The sequence below is a fragment of the Medicago truncatula genome, chromosome 5 (genome assembly GCF_003473485.1).
Source record: "Medicago truncatula cultivar Jemalong A17 chromosome 5, MtrunA17r5.0-ANR, whole genome shotgun sequence".
Taxonomy (NCBI): domain Eukaryota; kingdom Viridiplantae; phylum Streptophyta; class Magnoliopsida; order Fabales; family Fabaceae; genus Medicago; species Medicago truncatula.
This window is the reverse complement of record NC_053046.1, coordinates 15,317,004-15,336,828: the sequence shown is the minus strand read 5'-3', so window position 1 is coordinate 15,336,828 and position 19,825 is coordinate 15,317,004. Positions and strand designations below refer to the sequence as shown.

At 31.6% G+C, this 19,825-nt stretch overlaps 1 protein-coding gene across 1 annotated transcript; it reads left to right on the top strand.

Annotated features, from left to right (window-relative positions):
• Window positions 1-17,805: 17,805 nt before the first annotated feature.
• LOC11412153 (uncharacterized) lies at window positions 17,806-19,624 on the top strand. Its single transcript, XM_003613289.4, has 3 exons — window positions 17,806-18,285; window positions 18,587-18,723; window positions 19,264-19,624. The coding sequence occupies exons 1-3, from the start codon at window positions 18,021-18,023 to the stop codon at window positions 19,381-19,383; spliced, it is 522 nt and encodes a 173-aa protein (XP_003613337.1). The 5' UTR covers window positions 17,806-18,020; the 3' UTR covers window positions 19,384-19,624.
• Window positions 19,625-19,825: the final 201 nt, after the last annotated feature.

Below are 19,825 nucleotides of genomic sequence, written 5' to 3'. Positions count from 1 at the left end.
AACAAAAGAAGCTATTGCTTGTTTTGAACTTAAAATATCACTTCATTTTAATTTTTGATTCATGTCTACTGCTTAGGTGTTCATATATATCCACAAATGGAAAACAAATAGTATACATAAAGCAAACTTTAATTCACTTGAAGGATTTTAGTTCTGAAATTTGGTAGAATTCTTGCTGGTCGCAGATTTAACAATTTGCGTTGTGTCATCTACAGAAGCTTGGAGAGAAACAATCTTTCCATGCTACAAATTCAATGTTCACTTTCCTGCATCCAACAACCTTCGCTGCTCTTCCTTACCAACAGAGTCTTTTATCTATCAGGTAGAATTAAATGATACAACAGGATCTGAATGAACCCTTGGCATGTGACTCATTATGACCAGTAGAAGTGCTTGCAGAGGTGTACCTTCTCCTTTCTAACAACAAACAGAAAATAGATATCAGTTTGAACGATCTAAATCAAATATTATACAACAAATATTCGAGATATATGTTAGATACTAGTTAGTTAGTGAAGTAGTAGTATATATAGTTGTAACAACCCCATTAGTGGGATAACTTCCTCATTTTGTAATATCACAAAATCTAAACTAGGAACGCAGAGATTAAACATTCGGCCACTAAATGCTAAAATTTGTACTTATTGTTATGAAAAAAACGATCAGTAATCAACACGATTTAGATCGCAAGAGTTTCAGTCAGTTAGCACATCAACTGTGCACTTTGAAATAATAACATAAATTTAGTTTCTTATGCTAAGGAATGTGCGCAGGAGAATGGCTAGTTATTCATTAAGCATAAACACACAGACTTATATTATGTTTTATAAAACTTGAATGTTTTTAAAAATTATTTACAAGATCATTTTGAATTTGACTTTCTCAAATCCATGTCCTACTAATCAGTTAAAAACATTATCACAGATTTCAAGTTATGAGAGTAAATTTGTTTTTCAACTCCGTATATAAACATCATAAATGAGAACATGTTCCAAGTCATAGTCACACAAAAAGTTTCAGGCCTAACGTAACATTACAAAAGTTTTATCAACTTTGTACATTGGCATTATTAATAGTGAATAGAGAGCAGGAGGTCCTAAAACTGAAGGTCAAGATTATAGCTCAAGTGAAGTATTTTTCGTCTTTAAGCTGAAGCTTTAGTTTTACCTTTCATCTCTCCCTTTCGTCTCTTCTCTAATGTCTTGTTTCGTTCAACTATGACATACAACCTTCAACAAACTGCAGCACCCTGCTGTAAGATACTTGTTAGAATATTATAGCCTTAAACAAACTAAACATTCAAGTACCCATTAAACTATATGTCAAAAAGGACAATTTGATGTCAATAAAATTGGTATTTCAAACATATATATATTCTAAAGTTATCTATTACCTCTATGCTATAGAGGCTAATATTAGGGATTCCATGAGAAATCCAACCAGAACAGATGAAAAGAATTCCATCTCCAAAATGGTTGAACTCATGAAAACTTTCCTCTGCATATTACAATATTTGTATCAGGGAATTGAATACAAGGATATCAGGTAAAAGCCATTAAGGAAGCAACAACAGTTATCTTGCAAATATTAATTTGAAAGGAACATTGCCAATAACATTTCCATGAGAAAATTAGTTTTTTTTTTGTGTCTTAACCTTTAGGTTCCCAGTGAAAGGGTCCCTGGTAATTTGATGTTCGGCCATGATGTAAGTTCTAACGGAAAGGGGCCCTGGTAATTTGAAGATCAACCATGATGTAAGTATAGCTTAGCCCATAAATCGAACTTGAGTTCTCTCAAACAATCCGTTCTTTGGTGGAGCTTATTAATAACTTGGGCCCAATTATTCGATTGAAGAAAACTAGGTTTGTATCCGAGCAAATGCCCCAAATTGTTGGTAGTATTCAGCCGAAGAATTTAAACTACCGAATTTTTAAACCAAATAATGCTTTGAGTAATGAATGAGAAAAATACAAAACAACAAGCACTTAATAAACCTAGTTACATCCTAAAAAACTGATTACACCCTAACAAGAAAAAAATAACCCTGTTTTTACAGTAAATTATTAACACTCACCTTTCTTCCACAATTTCCTCTCGCTGAACCTCTCACCCATGTGATTCTCAATGTATTCTTGATAAGTGATGGCGATGATTTTCTCTGCAACAAGACCTAGCCTACAAAGGGCCTCTATGAATTTTCCTTGGTATCAGGCCACAAAATTGTACCCAAGTTGTTCACCAACTTGAAATAATTAACAAAACAAGTTTAATTAACACAGAATATTTCAATTTCAGCCATGAGAGCACACAAGGATTAATGAATTGCAGGTTTCAGAGATTAACATATGAACTAAGTTCTAACTGAGATTGGTAGGCATTACGCAGTAACGTAGAATTTTAAATAAGGATAATTTTGGTTTATGATTAAATTTTAAACGCATTTGAGTGTAACTAAATATTTTTGGGTGTTGGTAGAAAAAATCTAAAATGAAAGATGTACAATATGATAAGAAAGAGCAAGAGATCAAAAACATACATGTAAGATTTTGAATGTGAGATATTTTTGGCCAATCCTCACATGTTTCCCTTTTACACCATTTCTCCAACTCAGGACAATTATGAATATACAAACTTTTCAGATCGGTAAGGCTTTGAATGCTCGCCGGAAGACAAATCAACTTCGGACAACGCAAAATTCTTAATTCTTGAAGTGAAATAAGGTTTCCTAAAGAGTCTGGTAAGGATGTCAGGTTTGGAAGATCAATCAAACTTAACTCTTGAAGGGCAGTCACATGTTGTAAATCCTCACCCAAACCTTCTATTACTGAGCAATCATCAAATATAGATGCTCAAAGTCCTCAATGAAGTCATCTTCCCTATATTGGGAGGTAAACTTGATAAGCTGAGGCAGCCAAACAAATATAGATGTTGTAGAGCTTTCAAGTGTATCAAATTATTAGGCAATTGTTGGAGGCTCCAGCAGTCATTCAACGATAGATGTTGTAGAGCTTTCAAGCGTATCAAATTATTAGGCAAATTTTGGAGTTTTCTACAATGGTCTAATTTCAAAACTTGTAAATTCCACAACTTACATATGGATTTTGGAAGAGTTTCAAATTTACCATCAGAAAGATCCAAGTACCTTAAACTCTTCAAATGACCAATTGAAGATGACAGTTTAGGTAAGGTCACCTTAAGCACATGTAAAGAACGAAAATTGAATACATTGGATAGAGCAAAATCATAAGCTCTTGTGTAGAAGGTCCTCGATGATTTGATGTTACGCATCCAAATTGAAACTAAACTTGCTGGAATATTCATTTCAATTGAGAGATGGCGTATTCTTTCTAATGTACTAGGCCTGTCATTGATTTTCATAATGCAACACACCTCTTCTGAAATTGACCGAGCGAGATCATGAACAAGATCGTGCATCTTGAAACTTATAATTTCACCAAATACATCTCTCTCAAAATCTTGAAAAAATGATCTCCAATACAGTTCATTCCACACCTCATTACGATATCTTCCACTAGAGCTATCAAAACGGGCGTCCCGGCCCGTTTAGGGCCGGGCTTTAGCGGCCTGGGCCAAAAAGCCCGGTTGAAAAACAGGCTTGAAATATACTATCTGAGCCCGGCCCTACACGGGCTGCGGGCTAAACGGACCGGCCCGTATTAAAAATAAGATTTGAGGTGAAGATAACATTAATTCACGGTATTTGGAGATATATTTTAGTAGAATTTTTTTTTATAAGAAGATGATGAAGATTCATAGGAAGAAGATGAAGATGATGAACACAAAGGACCAAAGTGATATTTAAGAGAGATAAAGGACCTAAACGGGGAAAAATAAAGACAAAGGACCAAAGTGTTACAAATAAATAAGATAAATGACCCATAATGTAATATTGCCTTAATTATATTTAGGTGTTCAATCTTAATTAATTTACACTACAGGACTGGCTTAGAACAATTAAAATTTCACATCAAATTTCTTTCATCTGAATGTCCTTAAATTTATCAGTTATATTCATAAAATTTATTCCTCCCATTTTGATTGTTCAATTTTGTCGTTCCCAACTGCCGCATTTTTCAATTTTCGTAAGAATCGTCATGATTTCAAATATCGTGAGAATTGTCGTTATTTCCAGTACAACATCAGGTATGATGACTTGATTTTTCTTTTTGATTTGATTTTTCTTGGTTGTGAGGTAGTTAATTATAACAATTGAGTAAATCATCCGTTGTACTTTGAGGGCTACTAGCAGCTGTTGCCGCTGTGATGTTGTGGGAGTTTGCTAGCATTTTTTTGGTTGCTGCTGAAATGGTTATGCGATGAGGCTTTTGTTCTTTTATTTGGACTTAAAGATTTTATTAGGTTGGCTGCTTAAATAAAAAAAATAAGTCACGATACCTGACGCGGTTCTAGAAACAACGACAATTCTCACGACAATTGAAAACTGTGGCAATTTGGAACGACAAAATTGAACAATCAAAATGGGAAGAAGAATGAAAAAGAAACAAAAGTTGATCAATATGGAAGAATAAAAAAGAAGAAATTTGAAAGAATGAGATGTTTTTGTTCTCACGTTCGGGTTTCTGAAATGGAAGAAATTTAATTTTATGAATGTAAATGATGAATTTAAGGACATCCAGATGAAAGAAATTTGATGTAAAATTTTATTTGTTATAAGTTTGTAGTGTAAATTAATTAAGATTTAACACCTTAATAAAAAAAAAAAAATTCATTTGTTGTTTCAAAAAAAATAAAATTAAAAGTTACCTTATGATTAAGATTAACTCTCCTTAAAAAAAAAAAAAATTAAGATTAACTCTTTTATTTTTAGAAAAAATCTACTCATTTCACATTATGCTCGTTGTGGAGTTTATGCGCTACAAACTCTTATGTCATGTATATATTTATCAATGACAAATATTTATCTAATATTTTCTCTAAAAAAAATTGTCTCATACTTTCCCTCAAAAAATAAATAATGTTTGTCTCTATTTTTTCCTAATATTTATCAGTGTAAATGATATAAATTCAAATCAAACCCCCTTGAGTCTACATTAATCATACATGACAACGATATATATTATTATATTGATAAAATGCCGAAAATTCTTTCCTAAGAAAATGTTGAAAATTCTTTAATAAGAGTGAAAATATGAAAAAGATACTTAGTAAATAGAGAGTTGAAAATAGAAAAATATAGAGAAATTGAAAGTGAGATATTAGATTAGAAGAGAGATAATTAGAATTTCAAATTGAAAGAAGAGAAAAAAAAAATTGGAAGAGAAAATAAAGTAATAAAAAAAAGTTTAATTGGACACTTATCCCTTAATTAATATCTGTGTTTTATTTTGGTCTCATAACTAAATCGTTCATATTGATCCCTTATTTATACATCCGACAGTCAATTTGGTCTTTTTTGATTAATTTTAACCATAAATTTTTAAGGTGAATCAACGTTGGAAGTGGTCCACTATAGACATTCTTAAAATCGAATTCCCCATAAAGGAATGGACACCACCTGAATCCAGAAGAGTCTGTTATCACATGAGTTATAGCTGGCATATGAATTGTTGTTCGATTTTTTGACACTTGACAAAGGCGGAATTAATTGTTGTAACAGGTTCTTAATGAACCCTCATTAGCATTGGACTCATTATTCCTTGGTTTATCTATCATAGTATTCCAAGATTTCTCATTATTCTTTCTTTCTGTAGATTGAATTTGCGGTACCCAAGATATTATGAGATCAAAAGTAAGATGAAAGTGAGAGAAAACCGAATATATAGAATGACTTGATCTAGTTACAAGTAAGCTATTTTTAGAATTAGCTTTCTACAGGGTTAACTTGTCTAGCAAGTTACCGGTTATAACAAACTATAGCTAACAAGATTTTAGTGTAATAGTGGCTCTATGAAGATGATGAGCTGGGATTTGGTTGAGCTTGTATCCTCTATTACCCCCTCAGAAGATGAAGATTGGTAAATGTTAACCAAATTCAGCTTGGACAAATGAAAAGACTGGAAAATGGCTTAGGTAAGAGAGATCTGGTGAAACAATCCACTCATTGTTCTTGAGAAGTCACATGAAGAAGTCTCAAAACACCAGCTTGGACCTTATCACGCACTATGTGACAATCTATTTCCAAATGTTTGGTACTTTCGTGAAAAACTGAGTTAGCAGCAATGTGAAGGACGCTTGCAAACAGGGCTGGCTAACTAAAGTTTGAGAGAAACACACTGTTTTTTATTTTAAAATTACACTTTTCACTTCTCAAATTCTCTTCTTTTCAACTTCCTTTAACCCAATGGCAGTTAACTATTGTTGCGTTCTGGTTTACACCACAATAGCAACAACACCTCACACACTACTCCAAAACACAAACCAACCTCTTTCCATTTGTTTGACAAGTCATTTTCTTAGATAAGATGGTTGTGATTTTTTATAATGTATTTGTGGCATTTAACTGTTCTTAAAGATATGATGTTTTTCCACTGTATGCAACGACTAAGACATGCAAGTTTAGTCCATGCTACTTGATATATGTATGTAAAATAATAGAAAATCATAGATGATAATTCATAGTTTTATTTCATCTTTGTTCATATCGAAAAATTATAGTATATAAACACAATTAAGGAAGCCTTAAATGACATTCTCTTCGAGGATGTTGTATCATTATAATGTGTAGAATTTATTTAATTCATAGAAGTTTATAAAAATGTTGGCATTGAAATGTCTTATACTTAATGTAATGATTTGTCAGTCTATTTGAAAACTCAAAAGAATGGAGAGAACATAAATATAATCGGTATTATACTTTATGTTACACACAATGTGTCGGATTTTGAGTTACAATTTTTCATTTAAGCAAAACCACAACATAAGATATGCTATGAATAGAAAAATCAGTACTAGTTCAAGACGTATGATACTCTCTTAAGAACATGTATATATATTTAGATGCACCACCTTCCAATGAAACACCACAATTGTGACATTGATACATTTTTTAGCAAGAAAAGTTGATATTGATACATTTTTTTATGAGGATTAATATGTACTACATATTATTCATCAAATCAATTCCCAAGATAAAGAAAGGCGATGAAGAGACAAAAGTGTGTCACCCATGTTTGACATAAATTGACACCCAAACAAGGATTTGTTCTGTTAATGAATATAATTATCCAATTATGAGATTAGAAATGTTCTCAAAATATGTTACAAACCCATATTTGATTTGATTAGAACAAATTGAAGTGGGTGACAATATGACCACCACACCAAATGGTCATGTCTATTTCTCACCTCTCTTTAAACTATTCTTAGCATCACTTTATTTCTGCCTAACCAATAATTCTAATCAATTTTTACTGTCTTGCTCTTGCCTATCTCTTTCTAAGTGAAGCTAACATCCTATGAAGAATTGACACATATACACAATAATTATATATTGACGCCGATAATATAATTTAAAAATAAATAAGTTAATTGTGTGCAATCACATGTATTGGCGTGGTGCTAATATCTAACTCTAACCAGATGTAGTATACCAAACACACATTCGATCAAAAGTTTTAGGACGACAAAAAAATTATTAAAAAAAACCAAAATGAAGGAGCAATTGTCTACAGATACAGTGTAAAGTGTCTCATTTGGTGTTCATATATATATGAAGAAGCAAACAAACGGTTAAAATCATCATCACTAGAGAAAAGTGATAAAAGAAAAGTGATAAATCTTTTGCCACTCGTGCATGAATTTGTGTCGATTAGAAATCAAATGGGAAACACCACTTTATGCTAAAGTGCTTGCATTTTTGTCTTGTTGATGGTTTGAAATGTTGTTCTGATCCATTATTTATGTTAATCATAGCTTCATTTGTATGTAAATATTATTATTATAACGAAACTTTTGAGACCATGCACCAACCAAGTATATCACATCAAACGTGTGGTTGGTTATGGAATATGTATGATGTTTGTTCATGACACCAAACAATGGTTCTTTGCACATGGTCATACGTACAGATTCGATACATCGATCCATGCATTTCCAAAATGATTGAGATTTGAATTAGTTTTTCCAAGTTGCTAAAAACTATTCAGTATAAATAGGAAGCTATATTTACTGAATTCTAACTCTATCATCGATAAAAAGAAATTTACACTTGGTTGCATTTTAAATATTTTATTTCTAAATGAAAAATGTTCGATGGATATCCCATATGGATTTATACATCTTGAGAGAAAAAAGATAATTGAAGAGTAGTGTGATAGGTGTGATCGATAAATCGGTGATGAGAGAGGGAGTGGTTATGATGCATAAGGAAATCCTTATGCACCGTGCATAAATCCCAACATGATTGCTTCCTACACTCCCAAAGTGAGCCAAAACCATTTTTGTTCAAAATAAAAGAAATCTGATGGTTGTGATGTGTTTATGCACGGTGCATAAGGAAATAACTTATGCACCATAACTTTTGCCGATGAGACATGCGATAAAATGGGATATTAAAGAACATTGGGGAATATAGAGTGTCCAAATACTATTATTGATATGCAAGTGTAAGATTTAGGTTGCAAGATAATAATTTTGGGCCAAAACCTAACTTGTCATCCAATAACTATGGAGACGTTGTGCATATATAGACTTTGAGGATGTTGTGTGATGCTTACATATGAGAGAATGTAGTGTAAATTAAAAACCATTCATTCCCTTTTCATTCGAGGGTCCCATAGACATTATAAAAAAATTTGGTGCACATGATAGGAAGACATGATATGATAAAACTATCATATCCTGATGCCTCTCAAAACAAAGAAGAAGGCGGTTAACAATTTTTTAATGTTTTTATTTTTTTAAGAAATGGAATTAGCTCACTCAAATTGACACTGGAGAGAATCGAACATCAGTCCTTGAGGAGGAGCACACTCATAGACTCTACTATTAAGTTTAACTCTCTTGGGGTCCAAAATCCGAACATTGGTCAGACAAACCCTAATTTAAAAATAAGACAAGTTAGGTTGTCTTTTTTTCAAAACTTCACAAGTAGAAATTTTGTTCTTAAATTTGAGTACTCTATTTAGCACATAACAAACAATTAATAAAAGTTTCCTCACCAACGAGATACAGTACTAAAATTAATCATATGATTTAAACAACTAGCTCGGTAAAGGTTCAAAAAAATTTCTTTTCAGTTTCACTGTTCATTTCAGGATAATAAGATGTAGTTGTTTCATGAATAAATTTGTACTCTAGATAAAACTCAATGAAAATGTGAGGATTATGGGCTTCTATCACCCCAAAAATATTGATTTTCTTATTGAAATGATTTTCAATTCCATTAGTGGTATCGTATTTTCCAACATGAATAAATTGTGTACAAGTCTTTCATTAAATTTGAGTGAACTCAGTCTTGTGCACTAAAAAACTTAAGATTCAGATTTTTATTTTATTTTGGAGCATGCATCACGTCCTAGAGAATAATTTTCTTTTCAAACATGAATTACAACTTCATATCTCCAATGTTAACGACTTTAATGGTGTTATAATATTCTGACAATACTTTTTTATTTTTAGTAGTGGCATATGTTTTGAACATAGATTAATCATAACAAACATGACGTGAGTCGCTAATGTTTATCCACCATTCACTTAATTCACCAACTAAATTGATTTAACTAGTCATATTAGTAAATTTATTTTTAGTTAGCTTAGTCAACGGAGCAGCAATTTACTTCTTCATATACTTGTGGGACATATGACTTTTTTTCTCACAATTATATTAAAAATAAATTATGAACCAATGTCATTTCATGATGGTGGATGCTAATTTTCATTTAGAACCATTTTAGGGTTCCTATTATGTTGGCAATTAGAGTTACTTATTTGCAGTGTGGTTCTAATTTTTGAAAATTAATTTCAAACAGATTTAAAGTCGCATATATGTGAGTTTTTTAGTATTGTTGTTATAACAACAAACAGTTCTTCATGTTTAGTATAGAGATGTATTTCTATAGATTTTTTTATCCTTCTTGTATTTAGGGACAATAAAATTCGAGTTAGTAATTTCTTCGGTAGACATGGCAAAACGAAACGTCTTAAAATTGTTGGTTTTGGATTTCCAAATTTTACTTTGAAATAGAATATATACGGAAGTTGTTACTTGGTTGAGTCACGACTAGAACGCTCTCTTTAAGTCGTTTTGTGGCACTGCCCAAAATTGTGTGAGGCAGAATATCAACCACGCCGCCTCCAGGATAATGCAAGTCCACATGTAAATGTGCGGTTAACTACTGCACTATAGAAAACCTTTCGAAATTTACACCTCCAATATGCTACTAAGACCAATCTTTAATACTAGAATCACTCTAATATGGTACCTTGACCACTCTGTTATGGTGTTATGACCACTAAAATATGGTGTTATCACCATTCTAACATTTAAGTTCTTCAAAATATCAATATGGTACTACGACCACTCAAATATGGTGACACCACCCATCTGACTTTAATCTTCTCCAAAGGTAGAAAAATATCAAATGAACATTTATATACTGTTAAGATCATTCTTGATTCCGACGAGACATTATTATTCCAAAAAGGAACTATGATCTTACAAGTACTCTTTATTTTGAAGGGACATAAATTATCAAATGGACCATGCTCCAAAAGGACGTTATACCGAATAGAATCTTAAGAACACTTTTACTTCTGAAGGGACAGAAAAAGGAGATGAGGAGAAGAATAACTTGTTAACACAAGCTGGAGGGAGAAGAGAGAGAGTTCTCGACAACTGAATAGAACTTTTTGATGTAATTTTTTAACTAAGTGGAATCCTCTATTTATATAGAGGTTTGTAACTAGTTTAGCTAAAATTGTGGCTGCAATTACTCTAATGGATAAGTTCAAAATGAAACTTAACCACTAATCAGTTCAACATAAGATAAAAAAGAAACAAACCCACAAAAGTAGATGAAACAAACTCAGGGTATGTTTTGATTGAGCTTAAAAGAGCTTATGCGAATAATTAAGCTTTTATGTTAATTCATAAGATCTTACTAACAAAAATTGTATATTCATAAGTTGTTTTTTAGTAAACTACCTTAACAAACTTATCAATAATACATTAATACTTATTTATTTGCATAAGCTGTTTTGCATAAGCTCTAAAATAAGTCAATCCAAACAGACCCTCATTGTATATAAATGAAGGAAAGATAGGAAATTCACTTGAATTCTTATTCTTATCACAACCAACGTAAGTTAAATTTATGGGAAGTGATATCCATGAATTTAAAAATAAAATAAAATATCATAATTTAAACACTACTAATGTATGTTGAATTTTATGTGAGACCCCCACTCTTTTTCTTTTTTTCAATTCACATCACACTCTCTTAATGATATCGGGAACTTTTTAGATTAATAATATGAACCTTAAACCCACTTGGGTTGACGTGGTAATATTGATTTGGGGCTTGAGAATGTGTTTCTCCTCACGGTTTCATATTCATTCTCTCCGGTGCAATTTGAGTGTGTTAATTTAACTTCTTAAAAAAATAATATGAACATTATTAATTAAAAGATTGTGATGTATGAAGAACATGTGTCCCCCCGAAATTTCATAATTTTTAAACGTTCCCTTTATATTTACATGATCACATGTGTTGATGACCTTATTCTAAAAAAAAAAAACTTGTTCATGATAACATGCCTCGTTTGAGAGTTTCTCTCGAGCTGTTAACCCAAAGTTTGACCCCTTTACTATGACAAAAGATATGAGTCATTTGGTGCTAGCTCCAATCCACAAAGTCTCCAAACTTTGAAACATAGAAAATCTCCATTGTTGGCGCTGAAATTGATTGTCTTCTTTTGGTTTCCCCACTAGATTTGCAAATATCATGGAGATGTGATATAGGTTATGGACCATTAAAGTGTCCTATTAGCCATGAATCCTATCCCCATTCCCATCTCTATTTTGTACATACTATAGGTACTAGACATTTAGGTCATACCCGAACAGCCTAACCACATGCTCTTTTGTTATAATAATGATGATATGATATGATGATAAAAAAGTAAATAAAAAATAAATGTTATCTAAGAAATTTAGATGTTCATATTCATTGAAATAAACAACATAAAAATTTGAAACTATACATATAGGAAACCGTTGAATCTTCAATCTCTTGGTCTCAAGATGAAACTTGGACTTCAGATGCCTCCACTATGCTCTTAAACAATGGCCTCGCGAGCATGTCGTATTTTCGGGCAATACGATGCCCATTGATACAATCTTCAAAAGATTTCGCCGACGAGCTTTGTATTTTTCCAGGGGAGACAAGGAAGTTGGTTCAAGTTGTAAATTCAAGCAATTCCGACAGGCAAGTCAGACGGCGTGTTAATTTCTCCGCTAATATATACATAATAACGTGGATCAGATGTATGACGTGTTTGAATTGACACTAAAATTAACATAATCATTGCGATTTTGATAAAAGCTACATTTTAGAGTTTCATTTAAATCACATTGTATCAAACCCGCCTTAATCCAAACATACGAATAAACAATGTTTAGGAAATTAACCTTGTAAATTAACCTTGCGGTATATCATAGTGTCTTACTCCCTTTTTAAAATTTGAACCAATAAAAAATTAATAAAATAGAAAGAAGCTAAGCATGATTTGGAGACACTCTATGTACAATATATATCTCATATTATTCACAATCATATTCTTTGTAGGTCCCCAAAGCTTTTAATTAAAGACATTAACATAGATGTAGTTTCTATTTTTAAAAATGTACTAGACATATATCAGACAGAGGACTGTAAAATTCATGCACTGTTTGGTACTTGCCTGTATCCAAAACCTCATTGCATTTGCTTTCCCTCCACCTTCCTCCAAATAGTTACCAATTTCACCAAGATATCATATTTTTAGATTCATAGTACTCTTTCTAGGGTATTATAAATTAATTTAGATGTACTTTTTGGATTGAATCGTTTTGTTTTTATCATGGGGGGGGAAGAATGTGAAGAAAGCAATATTAATTACTTCATGTCCTTCAAAGCAACAAAAGAACTAATAGTCCCCACCAATATGAGCCTTTATGTGTCTAATGTTTGGTAAGAGGTTTTAAAGAAGAAGAAAAAAAGAAAAGGAGAATGTTTATAAGGTACAAAAGCCATACAAAACATGAATTTGGTACCCCACAAAGTTGCCAATATGTAACATTATTTGAGATTGTATTTTATCAACTACTATATTTAAAACATGTCTAACATTAGAAAAATTTAAAACCATAACTAATTATAATTAATGGAGGCCCTATTGATGGCCACAAAGGGTTAAGAATCTTACTAAAATATTAATTAAGTGTAGTCCCCTATACGAGTCATGTTTGAACAAAGAAATGGTCTTTTTCTTCATTTAATATTTCAGCCAAAATCAACCAACACTCTCACATGGCTTACATAGACTGACATTATACATAAGAGATTTTTTTACACATGTGAATCAAAAGAAGAAATTTTCAAATCTTGGGGCTCTCATACTCATATTTTAGGGAAATTTCAGATTCACAAGAGTCAGTGATTTTCAGAAATATTACCTCTCTTGTCTTAACTTATAGCAAAATATTGTTCATCCCAAGATATAGACAATTTGTTGAGCAAAAAATAGAAAATTGATTATGTCATATCAAATTGTCATTATTTTATTTTTGCCAAGATGAGATAGGAATTGAAGCTGACAACTTAAGGGTCCCTTCTAAAACATGACCCTATAGGGCATGGTTTACACACATGTATTTTGATTAGTTGAAGTTGATATTAAGCAAAGTGTTGTTACCAAACAAGAAATTTATCTAAATTTCAAATCAAAATGAAACAAAGATAAAAGCAGTTTACATAATATGATTTCAAGAGTTATTTATTCTTAAGTTTGTGTTTTCATCACCAAGTGGCTTGGATCATACGAGGAAGTTCTATTTTTATAGGAAAATTGTGGTCAAAACCATCAATTCTTTGTGGTCAAACTACTCAAGATACTTGAAGATAAACACAAAACTTTTACTCCATAAATCTATGAGGATTCTCAAAATCTATCATTAGTTTGAGTGAACTATGTATTTGCTTGTAATTAGCTCCAAACTAATTAATTAAAGATGTTAAAGTTTGCTCCCAATTGCATTTTGATAATGACTCATGCAGCCGTCTGAAAATATTTCTTTAATATCAAAGCTAATACTATTGAGTATTGATAATTACAATATGGTTAACAATGATTTAGTCCAAACCACTTTCAAAAGTACTTAAAGTGAATAAAGCTTAAAGGGCTTAACATCCAAACAAACTTCACTAGCAATAGTTGCACACATATTTTTTTATATTCTATACAATACAAATCACTAATCATATTGATCAATAACATTATCAATAATTTTCCATGGAATAATAGGTCACTTTAAAGCTACTTAAATTGCATTGGACATTGAAGCATTCAAAAGAAGTTGTGCAATGTGGACATTGCTTCTTTATAATATTCCCACGGAAGATAATGGTGCCATTTATGTGATGACCTATGAAACACGGATACGGACGTGGACATCAGACACGACACGGACACTGACACGCCGACACCGCTAATAATTTAAGAAAATTATATGATTCAGTGTAATCATATGTGTTGGTGTTGTGTCGATGTTCGATACGACAAGTGTCCAACACCGGGACACGTCTAAGCCGAGGAGTGTTCGTGCTTAATAGGTCATGACACTAGTCATTCACTGATCTTGCAAAACTTCAACCAAGGAATTAAAGGTTCCATAAAGCTGGAAGTGAAAGTTAATTAGCAAATATCCTAATCCTAATTACTAGAAGTGCCTAATTTCTTGATTTCTAACTTAATTTATAATGCATTTTCTAGGCAACCAAACAAACAAGACATGCAGGTTTCTGTATAGCGGATAAGATGGTGCCATGTCCTTGTCCATTGTCCACTCCAAAGATTCTTATACATTCAAACGCACGCTTTGATTAGAAAAATTATTTTATTAACAATGTTGTATTTATTTGATAAAATTGTAGCCATCTTTGCTAAGGCATGTTTGAATGATATATTAGGAGCGGTGTAAGGTTGATAAAGTCTAATTCACATAGTCGTCTTTTATATAGTTCACTAATTTTGTAGTCTCACTAGTATTTTGATATCTAACAAATATACATATAAGGCCTTTTTCATTGTTTGTTCACCGTGGTGCGTTTGATTTGATGGGACAATACATAATATACGTAAGATTAGAGTTTGAACTTAGACACTCTATATTAAATGTGTAAGCTTTGGCTACTAAATTATTTAAAAACAAAAAAGACATGGGACATCATTTTACCTTATAACCTCGTGCTTGGACATATTCACCCTCTCTTTTGTAAGAGTTATGATACATAGACATCCTTAGGTGACAATACATTCTTTGACACCCACACAAAAATCTGACACGTAGCCACATGGACCCCGCACAAGCACACTCTCTCTTTTCTCTCCTCTTCTCTCTTCCTAATGTATGGGGTGTACAAGGGTGTATGCGAATAAAGGGTGTTTATGTAACATTTTCCCTTTTATAAATGACATAAAATGCATATGTGGAGTTGAAATAATGAAGTGGTTTAGCTCAAATGATCAATGAACCTCTTATCTAAATTTTACATAACTTTACATCAAACTTCAAATTATCATAACCTATTATCTTATGCTTTATTTATGAGTTTGGAGAGAAATGAAGAGTTTTGTTGAAAAGGAATGAGCAAGTAAAAAGAACAGGGAGTTATGGGAGGAGAGAGCTTCGTAAGGCTTAGTTTTTTTTTTTTTTTGTCAAGTAGTCTAGTGGCTAAATTCACACACATTATGTGTAAAGAAGTGGGGAATCTGGGATTCAAACCCCGGCCCTACACAAATTATCCCTTAATAGCTACCAACTGAGCTACACTTACAGAACATGCTTAGTATTCTTTATAATACAAAAACTATATAGTATGGGGAACTCAGAAATTATACGGAAGGAGGATTTTGAGGTTTATATATATATATATATATATATATATATATATATATATATATATATATATATATATATATTTGGTGGCGTGGATTTTGAGGATTTATATGAATTCATCAAATTTGTTATAATTAAAATAAAAAGAAATATTAAATATAAGTATTAATTTATAATTGCTTGAAAAATAATCTTTTAAAAAATGTGCAATATTTTTTAAATTTTTTCTTATTTTCTCACACCCAACCTCTCCATCCCCTCCAAACATGCAAACAAAGCCTTAGAATCTTGATGATGAACAACAAAAATGGGAGACAATGATAATTTTAAAGAATAATGATATTTCTACAATCACTTTAAAATGTTTTTTTGATCAAATATCTATTTTGGTCATTTAAGTTTGGCAAAAATACTGGATCAGTCTTTTAAGTTTTAAATAGGTATTTTAAGTTGTTAATTTAATGCATCTATTTGAAGTTTTTTAGGTTTCTAAAGTTTCAAATAAGTCCTAAAAAGGATAACAATGCATTAAATTCATAACTTAAAGAACATATTTAAAACTTAAAGAATAAACGTATTTTTGTCAAACTTAAAGGACCGTCTTCGTGAACTTGTGCATAATATATGCAAAGTTCATAACTCCCCGGCCATCACCAAAAAATCTTAAAAGACTATAAGAGTTATTTAACCTATTTTTTTAAATAACTTTTTGAACAACATACTTACCTCTTTTTCTAGACAAAAAACAATATAAAATGAAAGTAAAAAACACAAGTACAAGAGAAGGTTTGTTCCAAAAATTATCTCAAAATTTCATTTTTTTTTTTTTTTTCTTTCTTCATTTTAGATCAATTTAGTAGTACTTTTTAACTTAGCTAGTAGCATACGTAAGACCCATTTTGTCTTACCTTTAAATGAATATATAAATGCAATTAAATGCAATGCTTGACTCCGACGACAACTCCGAACACATTCGTCCAATTGTCATCACACCCCAAATTCCTCCACGTGGCAGTTACACCACTTCTAGAGGCCGGTGGTGTCCAACACTGCCTGCCCAATATTAAAATCCTATTAATAACCATAAATAGACCCAATAAATGAAAATGTTAATTTTATACTAAATAATTATTTTTTTAAGGAATTTTATACTAAATAAAATAAAATGTTTTTTTTTGCAAGTCAATGCTCAATTTGTAAAATATTGAAATTGTTCGTCCTCCTGTTAGTTAGTATGGATAATGTATAATATATGTAATGTCTGCGGTTCAAACCCCGAATATCACAAAAAAAATCGAAATTGTTATGATAGACATTCTGATCGGAGTTCGAACTCCGACTATTCAAGTATTATGTGAGTTTCAATTATTATTCATCATCTGATCTATCTATAGAAAAAGATGTTTAATTCAAGTTTTAACATTAGTCTTATTAAATTTAACTGACGGTGTTGAAATGGTTAACAAATTTTGAGTCAAATTATTTTATTTCGTCAATGAGAATCAAAGAGTTAAATAAAGATCGGAGTTCGAACTTCAACTCCTCCATTTATTTGTAATATTTTAATAACTATAGTAATTATCAAAAAAAATCAAAGAGTTGCAAAAACAAATTGAAAAAAGAAAAAGAAGCTTCACAATATTTTTGTCACACCCTTCCCTATGCAATTCTTAAGTTTCATAAATTGACTTGCCAAGCACATATATAATGAATGATATCAAGTTGTTGTGAAGACAAGGTCTAATAATTATTGTTAGAGAACAAAAACAAAGACAACCTCTTTAGAACCTGATTTTACTATATTTGTGGGGTGCTAGTAGGAGCTGTATAGATAGAGACTTTTGCTTACTTCATTTCATCTCCATCTCCTCTCATCTCATCACACACATTCATTCATCTTCCCTTATCTCCCTCTCTCCAATTTTCTTCATCTTTCTTTTCTATGGGAAATTGTCAAGCTGTTGATGCTGCAGTTCTTGTGATCCAACATCCATGTGGGAAGATAGATAGATTGTATTGGCCAGTAACTGCTAGTGAAGTTATGAAAACCAATCCTGGTCACTATGTTTCATTGATTATGCCATTACCTCCTCAACCTCAAGAACAGAATCAAGAACAAAAGACAGTTAGGTTTACTCGTGTTAAGTTGCTTAGGCCTAATGAAACTCTTAATCTTGGTCATGCTTATAGGCTCATCACTAATCAAGGTATATATCTTCCTTTGCATAGTTCTAAATTGTAGTATGCAACAGTAGTTCGGTTTTGCAAGAATGAGTTAGGCCAAATTTCAACGGTTTTAGAAGTCTTTATAATTTGTCCACATTTTATTTTTAATATAAGGTTCACAGCGTAACTGCAACTGCAATTTTAATCGAAATAACTTTGTATTGAATTTTTTTTCTTTTCAGAAGTCAAATTAGTCCGTCGAAATTGTGTATTGAAAAGGGTCATTGGCTATTTTGTTGCTTCATGTTGTTAATTTTTTTTGTGTTATATTTGTGATTTTAGAGGTTATGAAGGTATTGAAAGCAAAGAAGCATGCAAAGAGTATGAAGACAGAGGGAGAAGCAGTGAAGGTAGAAAAGGAAGGTTCAGGTTGTGAGACAAAGAAAGGAGAAGAATCTGACCAAGGAAAGACATATCAGGTATATCTCATATTCTAATATATCTATAGTCCTTTTCTTTCTTTCTTTTTTCAACCCTTCCATGATTAATATTATAGTATGAAGTGATTTTTTAATCTTTCTTAGTAGTGAATCTATTAAAGACTTTTATCTATCTACCAAATCTCACATCACATGGCACATGTTCTATAAGGGCTGAATCTTAGTGGATTTATTTCATATTGATACCAATATGACATGAAATTTCAATTATTGTTTTCCTTGTCAAAGCATTGGCACTTGGTCATAAATTTCAAAGAACATGAAATGATCATAGCCAAATGAATTATATTCCTAAATTTTGAACAATTTTTTTAACATATAAGTACTTATTTATTAGCTATTTTCACTTAACAAAAAGTAATAAAGTCAAACTATTTGAAAATAAATTGAAAACAGCTTATGAACATGTCATAAGCTGTTTTGGTAAGTTCTTCTGAACCGTCTCAAAAGTGTTTATATCAATAGATAAGTTTAACCATGATTTTCAACAATGATGCTAAAGTGCATAATGAATTCCAGGGAGGCAGAGCAGAGAGAAACAAGCAAAGGTCAGGAGGGTCCACAAATCCTGCTGCTGTACAGAGGTCAAAATCCTGGCGCCCCTCTTTACAAAGCATTTCAGAGTCACCAAAAGTGTAATCATGCAAATTTGTGTATGAATAGTGGTTCATAGAACATAGTTTGACTGCCTCTAAAATGTTCGATGTTCCTGTTAAATGGGAATAATGAAAATTTAACTGAGGTTTGAACCAAGATTTCTCTTCAACAACCATGATTCAGTTGGTAACATGTTTGTATAGCACCAACATGAAGAGAAAAGAGAAGTAATGAATGTAAAAATCTTTTAGAAATGAGTTTTGTTATTGATATAGTTACAACATCCACAATTTGACATCTTTCGGATCGAATTTGGATCCTCTCCATTGAAAATTTTCTCATTTTTAATCTCCACCATTAAAACCCACTAACCACTTTTCATTGTAATTTAATACTCATTTTCTCTAATTTAATACTCATTTTCTCTCTCATATTTGATGGTTGAGATTTCATGAAAATTTTCAATGGAGAGAATCCAAATCCT